At 55.6% G+C, this 7,829-nt stretch overlaps 1 protein-coding gene across 1 annotated transcript; it reads left to right on the top strand.

Annotated features, from left to right (window-relative positions):
- Positions 1-243: 243 nt before the first annotated feature.
- On the top strand, positions 244-5,532 carry LRRC73 (leucine rich repeat containing 73). Its single transcript, XM_010161839.1, has 5 exons — positions 244-307; positions 1,342-1,464; positions 2,650-2,741; positions 3,576-3,759; positions 5,338-5,532. The coding sequence occupies exons 1-5, from the start codon at positions 244-246 to the stop codon at positions 5,406-5,408; spliced, it is 534 nt and encodes a 177-aa protein (XP_010160141.1). The 3' UTR covers positions 5,409-5,532.
- Positions 5,533-7,829: the final 2,297 nt, after the last annotated feature.

Below are 7,829 nucleotides of genomic sequence, written 5' to 3'. Positions count from 1 at the left end.
CCCGCCGCAAAGGCTTCCCAGCACTTCTTCCTCACCCGGGGTTAGGATTTGTCACCTTCCTCATCTCGCCTGCTTCTCCGTCCCCACTGGGTTGGCTGGCCCCCAGGAAGAAGGCTGCTTAGTAATTTTCCCTTTTACCTGCACAGCCTCCATGGGAGTCCCCTGACAGATGCAGGCTTGGCCCTCCTCAACCCCGCTCTTTCCATCCACCCCTCGCTGGTGGCTCTGGATCTAGGAGACTGCATGCTGGGTGATGAAGGCATCAACCTTATCTGTGGGCTCCTGCCGCCTGACGGGGCCAAGTCCGGTAAGCACCAGGGGCTGTGGGCTGCAGGATGACCGGTGGAGCTTTCACACAGAGCAGATGCATGCAGCTGTAAATCCTCAGCCCTGGAGGACACAGGCTCTATAGTGAGGGCTGAGAAATTTCTTTCCCCAACTTAGGTAAAGCGGAAAAGCCAAGCAATAGAGGAGCGTTTCCCTCTGGCAGGCATGGTCTTTCTGCTATTGATCTGCTCTGATGACAGCTTGGAGCTCAGGGATCAACAGGGTGCTTCTGATTCATAATGGGAGCATTTGAAACCGGAGGAGGGGGCAGCTTGGACTTGGAATTTATTATTTTTGCATTTGCGTGTCAATAATGACCATACATAAATATACAGTGTGCCCCCACCCAAGCACTTGGCTTTGTTGTCAGTGCCTGGGAATTGTCCCTGCTTGTGGGTACGCTCTGTGCGTGTGCAGTTGGGTGGTCACAGCTTTAGCATCATGTCTCAGAACTTTACAGGGGATGATCTCCAGAGATGAGAGGCCAGCGGGTTAGTTAAGCTGAGAGCTGGCATGTGCTGAAGTAACACCACCCCTCTCTCCTGACTTTCAAACTGCTTTCTACCTCCTCTCTTCAGCATCTTCTTCTCGGTGTGTGCAGTGTCACTGATGCTGTCATCTCAACCCCTCCCAGGTGTGGGCTTCAGAACCTACTGTCCTTGCTACCCTCTTCCCAACCTGTCACCTCATGTCACCTCCTTCTGGACAGTCACCTCGCACAACCCTTACTTGTTTCCATTGTGTTTGCTATTTAGGGTAAGCGGGACGCCGTTTGGGAGAGCAGAGAAATGGGGCAGTCACAGCATGGGCACATGAAGGGACGCTGCTGAAGGCAGTGAAATACTTTACTGATCAGTGAAATGTGTGATGTCGGTTGTCAGAGCAAACCAAACCCTTTAACCTCGTTGGAGGACAGGGGACATGACTCAAAACTGTCCTAGATAGCTGAACTAGTCCCTCTGAAACTGTTTTGGTGACCCTAAAGCTCTGGTTCGGCTTCTCTCTCTCCTCCAGGCCTCAAAGAGCTAACGCTGAGCGCCAACCCAGGTGTCACAAGCAAAGGCTGGGGACGCCTAGCCATTGCAGTGGCTCACAGCTCCCAGCTCCGCGTACTGAACCTGGACTACAACCCCCTGGGTAAGCCTGGGGCACAGGGAGGAGGCGCAGGGGACACTGTGCCCTCTCGTCGTCTGTGTGATGCATGCTGGTGGGTGGCTGGGGACCGAGCCCTAGAAGGGCGGCAGAGCTTCACCAGTAGGTCATTGCTTGCATAGGTGCCTGCTGATCCCCAGCAGCGAGTTCACGCTGCCAGGCACCCTGGGCTGTAAGGAAAGCCGGCCTTGCCCCTCTGCTTGCGTGAGGTGGTCATGTGCCCTGCGGGGAGGTGCAGAAAGAAGGTGGTGCCTTGTCTGCTCTGCCACCTTTGTCATCACGCTTGATCGTCCATGTCTCCCCTCTTCCTGAAGCCCTGGGCACCAATGCTGGCTTGGCAATGTCCCCACACTCCCTCCTTCCTCTTCCTGGCAGAGCTGGGAGGAGGAGGAGGAGGAAGAAAGCCTGGCACTGGTTGCCATAGAAACCAACTCTCTCCAGTTTTGCTGCAAGGTGCTGAGGAGACCAGGCCATGCCTCCCTGAGCATTAGGAGGGTGTTCCCCTGCTCATCCCCTGTGGAAACAGAGCCTGCCTCCAGGCACTGTCTGTCTGACCCTCTCTGACCTTTCCTCTTGGGCAGGAAAGGCCCCAGGCTGTTACCTGACAGCAGCGTTTGGATTTTTTTCCAGGAGAAGGTGTCACAGTTGTAAGGTATCTTGGCTCTTGCCAGGGACTGTCAGGAGAATGCGCTGGAGTCTTGTCTCTTTACCAGCATCGATCTTTAATGCTCCTGGTCCTGCTGCACCACCCCCAAAAGTCTGCCCCCTTGCCGGGGGGGGCAATCTGTCAGCTGGTGCAGGGTCCCCTGTCCAGCGCCAACCTCCCCTTAGACAGAGGTATTCAGTTCCTTATTCTGCACCTGGAATGCCTTATAGGGACTGTTAAAGGCCCTCACAACCTTGCGTAGGAAGGAGATTTGGGAAGAGATGGTTCCTTGGGGAATAAACCCAATTTTAGTGTGTTCCTTCACGTTCCCCCTGATAAGCAGTGACTGCTCCCCTAAGTACAAAACGGTGCGCCTTTGCCTTGTCTGTTTTCTCCGTTAACAGCTGTTCCCCCCGCCTCCAAGGTAACTGAGATTTGGAAGTTGTCTGCTGGCAGAAATACACAGGGCATGTTTCCATGACAGCCCCAGGCCCGTGAGGGCACATGGTGTTACGTGAGGGAAGGCAGGCACTTGCTTGCCGTTGCTGTGGCCTCCAGTCGAACCCTCGAAGTTCTGGATTTGGAGGGAACAGGACTCACCAACCAGTCAGCCCAGGTATGAGAGCCTACAGTTACTCCACAGCATCACTGACATCTCAAGGGCGTAGGTCCTGGCTGTCTCTAGAGGTCCTAGGAGCTGTACCTGCCTCCATCCCTCCCTCCGAGTCCGCATGCCTTGCCGTTGCTGTGGCCTCCAGTCGAACCCTCGAAGTTCTGGATTTGGAGGGAACAGGACTCACCAACCAGTCAGCCCAGGTATGAGAGCCTACAGTTACTCCACAGCATCACTGACATCTCAAGGGCGTAGGTCCTGGCTGTCTCTAGAGGTCCTAGGAGCTGTACCTGCCTCCATCCCTCCCTCCGAGTCCGCATGCCCCCCTTCCCTCCCTGCACCCAGGGCCGCTGTTGCATTCGGCCGCAGGGGGAGCTCGTGAGCTGCAGCTCTGACCTCCCTCAAATCAGCAGGGAAAAACAGGCGGCTCTAGTTGTAGTTTGGTTTTCTTGGAAGTAAGGGGTTGGATTTGGGGTTGAGGATCGCAAACAGCTAAAGCTCCGTGGACAGATAGGGGCCAATGCTTGGTAGCGCAGGCTCTCCTCTCAGAGCCCCAGCTCCCATTGCTAAAAGGGGACCAGCCTGGATATGTGGGAGCAACTGGATGTAGAGCAGTCCCCTCCTCTTTAGACAGAGCCAGGAAATCCAGGCTCAGCTCTTCCCACAGAAAGATGGGAAGTCCTCAGGCTCTCAGAAAGCCTGTCAAAGGGAGGTCAAAGCCAGGGAAAGGCAGAGGTAAGAAGAGGAGGGCTGGAGTTTGCAGGGAGACAGAGCTTTGAACCTCTCTCTGTTCAGCCTAGCTGCTGTTTGTCAGCCTGTTTCCCTCTGTCTGCCCAGACCTTGCTGGACATGGTAGAGAATTACCCCACAGCCCTGCGGACACTCATCCTGGCAGAGAACAACATTAGTCCTGAGCTGCAGCAGCAGATCTCTGACCTGCTCTCGGAGGGTGAGGAAGAGGAGGAGACGGAGGCTCGCGAAGTCACAACCAGGGAGAAGAACCCCTGGATCTGCCAGAACAGTAAGAGCTCTGGGACCTCGACTGCAGGCAGGGGCTGACAGGGAGGAATTGGGGTGTTTCCGGAGTCACTGGTCTCTCTTGGAGGGGTTGGTGATCGGGATCTGTCCCTTCTCCCCGTGAACCGGAATCCAGGCTCCAGGCACAACCTTCACGTTAAATGGTGTTGGGCTGAGCTGTGCTTGGAAAGGCAGCCTCCAAGGACGATGCGGCTGCCGCAGAGTGGAAATGGCACCTCAGAGGCGTTTTCCCTGATGCTGCAGGAATGAAATCTTTGTGCAGAGTCTGAAAACTCAAGGGCAGGAGCGTTAAACATCTCAGGGGCCTTAGCCAGATATCCTAGCCAAAACTCATGTCATTCCTCACTGCTTCCAGAACCTTCTGCAATCCACACAGCAGCAGCTATTCCTGTCGCTGTCCCAAACGTGCGAGGGGTTAGCCAGGTGCCACAGCCTGTGGGTGCAGTGGCTTTTAACAGGAAAAAAAGGGATATTATGGAGGCAGCAGTAGCCTGTTGTGTATTGTATATCGTCACACCTACCTTGCGATCTGCTGCTTTGGGATTTTGGGGTTGGTTGGTTAGGGAATTTTTTACCTTTAGTTGTCCTTCCCCCCCCTTCCTAATTCTCCCATCAGGCTAGCAGCAAACAAGCACAACCACTCCCTGGGCCTCAAAACATCTGGATCCTCATTTATTAGAGCCATAAAAATCTGTAACTGACAGCTCGGGCCAAGATTTGGATCCAGTTTCCAGAAATCGATCCCTAAAACAGAGATCCCATGTAGCAGTTTGGAAGGCATAGGACTCTGGACCTGAAGTGCACAGGCACTAACAATCTCCCCGCTCACATCCAGGAAAAAAACACGGGTTTTTTCTATTTAAAAAGGCTTCTGGATGGGAAACTGGTACCCTGCTGGGTTTCTTACTTGCTGTGCGTGCCCATCCTCCCCGCAGCTGATTCTCTTGGCGTGGGGAAGTCGCAGTGTTCCTGGCTGGCGCTCTGTGCTGTCACAGAGCCAGCAAGCTGCCCTCACTTTCCCGAGTGAGGGCTGCACAAGCCCGCCATTCACGCCGTGCCGAAAGCCAGGATTTCCAGGCCTCTGCTGCCGTAAAATGGCTGCGTTCCCTGCGCTTGGGAAGGCAGTGCCACCACCCCGCGTGGGTTCGGTTGGCTTGCAGCCTGCCAGCCTGGCCCACCTGGACACCGTAGCTGACAAGGCAGGCGGCGAGCACAGATTTAAAGGGCTGGCCAGGGCTGGGTGAGGGTCAGCAGAACCAGCATCACCTGCCAGCGTACCTGGGGAGGGTTCAGAGCTGCTGTTCCTCTCTGCAGCCAAGATGGCAAACGCAGGTCCCCACTCTGGGCTCCTGCTGCTGTTATCTGCCTTCCTCCCTCCCTCCCCAAGCATTGATTCTGTTCTGCTGTGTGCCCAGAGCAGACCTAGTTACTGCTCAAATCTCCCAATCCTATCAGCAGCTTCCTTCCTACCCAATTCCTCATTCTCACCTCTGGATCTGGAGTACAGCCCCACCCTTGGGCAGCCCAACCGGCTCATGGTTTTCTCCCTCTCTCGCCGCAGATTCCAGCTCCCAGATGGTGCTGATGACGTCAGGCCTCGGTGACAGCCTCTTAGCAGAAACAGAAATGTAGCTGGGCTACCCTGCCTGCTTCTGCCCCGAGCACACCTTTTGCCCCCCCCCCCCCCGCCCTCCCCGGGGGGCTCCCCCAGCCGTCTCCTCACGCCTTTCACCTCCTGTTGATGCCTCCCTCGGCTCTCCGAGCACCAGAGCCTGGTCCCAGCGAATTCCTTCACGCGTCTCCATGTTGTCACGCGTCCCGTTGGCCGCTTGTGGTTGTCCGGTCGCTGCATGTGTAGCTCACGCTGCCCTGCCTTCCCCTCCCAACGCCCGGCCCCGAGAGGGCGCAGGCTGTATTTATTCAGATGCGTATAAGAGATGTTCTTTCTATCGCTGTCACTGCTGTCACCATGAGCGTTTGATGACGGTCACGGACGTGGCACCACGCGGGCGGCGCTACGCCGGGAGTGCCGGCAGAGGGGGGTAGGGGGCTGGCGGGCGGGCGCGCTCCCCTGCGCCCAGGAGAGGAGCTGGAGCCCCACTGCAGGGAGCTTGGCACCAGCCCGGCACCCGCTGGTGAAGGCTTCAGCCCGGGTCACTGCTCGGCAAGGAGCGTGGCCCAAGGCTCCGAGTAGGCTGGAAGGTTAAACTGTGGCAGCATCTGCCACTCGAGGGACCACAGAATAAAATAATGAATTATGGGTACAAAGAAACAAGAAACTCTTCCTGTGTTACGCTTTGCGTACACCTGGGTCCCTAACCTGGGAGGTGGGGGGCGTTCCATCACAGCCCTCTGACCTCTGCAGCACCACGGAAAGGAAGTGCTTCCAGACATCCTTGTCGGCATCCTACAGGAACTCCCTCTCTCTCATGTTTGGAGGGCTTCCTACCTGGGGTTGTCCAATCAACCTCAGTCCTCCCACCCCGCACAAAATACTGACACTAGAATTATAAAGCTCTTACAGACTCCAGGGAGGGGTATGCTACATCTTCCCATGGAACCGTTTCTGAAACAGAGAACTGATACTTTTGCGTGACTCCGAGAGCTGGGGCTGCAAGAAAACCCAACAAATATTAGAATCAGCTGCATCTCATCCTACTCCAAGATCAGCACGTGGAGGTCTTTGGCAAGACAGAGGTCAGAGGACAGTCACCAAAACACCTGAAAGGGGGTAGGCAGACATTTATGATTAACACCGGCTGCTTACAGCTCAGGCTTCAGTGCAGAGGTTCTGACAAGCCTGGCCTTCACAGCCTTTAAGGAAGGTGAAAATTGCCCACGTTGGTTTTCAGTGTTTCTCAAAGTTGCCTGGTTAAATAATCTGCCCTTCTAACCTGCTACTGGCTTCAGTCACGAGTGACACGAGCTGCTGTGAACAACGGATTCTGGTCTGCAGGCTCAGTCTGATCTTTGAGCTGACAGTCTACGTTCAGACCCAGTGCGAAGTTTCCAGACCTCACTCATCCCACACCTCGCACCTGGGACTGCGCCTCTCCTCCCACACAGATGACTCGATTTGCGCAAACACCTCGACCCAGGCCGTTGCCAAAGTGGGCACTGAGGGTGACCAGTGAATTCACAGCTGCCTGGAAAGCTTACAGGTCACAGGATCGTTCTCCCTGGGAGAGATAATGGGCAGCATTTCAGCAAACCTGGGACATTGCACCATGGCTCTGCTCCCTCATGTGCTCAGGATCGGTCTGGTTCAGGCCTACTCCAGCTGAGACAGCACTGTAGTCACCGCCACCTACTTTTAAAATAGTTTATTTCTGGTCTTAAAATATACATCAGTTTGAAAATTTCAGAAAAAAACCCACATTAGTTACAGATTAACAGTCTGGAGTTGGGACACTGAAAGTGGGGTCAGTTCAAGGCCCCAGAGCCAATACTGCTGGAGGTGAGCAGGAGTGCAGAGGGCAGGCACCGTGCCCACTGGGAGAAGGCTCTGCTCCTCGAGGCCACTGCTCCCCCTCACCCCCTGCCAGCAGCCTAATTCTGCTCAGCAAAAGTGTCTGGTGAGGCACTGGGCACCCCTCTGCTTCTCTCCTGTTTTAAGTCTAACCCAACCAAAAGCAGGGGGAGGCTGGCTCTGCCCAGCACCATCAACTGCTCCAGCAAGAGTGGGTTTTGTCCCCTGACCAGTAGGCCAGGATTCAGGGACCATGGGGCTCAGTCCTGAGGGGCAATGCCTCCCCCACTGCCCAAGTGGCTGTGCTGTCCCACAGGCAGGCCACCAGCAGCCTCGGAGCCAGAGGAGCTCGCTCTGTGAGCATCCACGGCCGTCGGTGAGGAAGGGGCGGCCAGCCACTGCAGGTGCAAGCTCTCTGCAAGGCTGCAGAGGAACAGAAGAGATGCGGCAGTGGAGTGGCTGATGAGAGCAAGCACAAGGACCACCCGCCCCACATTAAGGACCCCACAGGCTCAGAGGAGGCTCCTGCTCTCAGCACCAGCCTGTTTGCACAGGCACCAAGCAAAATACTGTAGTGAAATACT

This window comes from Eurypyga helias, unplaced genomic scaffold (genome assembly GCF_000690775.1).
Source record: "Eurypyga helias isolate BGI_N326 unplaced genomic scaffold, ASM69077v1 scaffold3692, whole genome shotgun sequence".
NCBI classification, from domain to species: domain Eukaryota; kingdom Metazoa; phylum Chordata; class Aves; order Eurypygiformes; family Eurypygidae; genus Eurypyga; species Eurypyga helias.
This window is presented reverse-complemented; position numbering and strand designations above follow the sequence as displayed.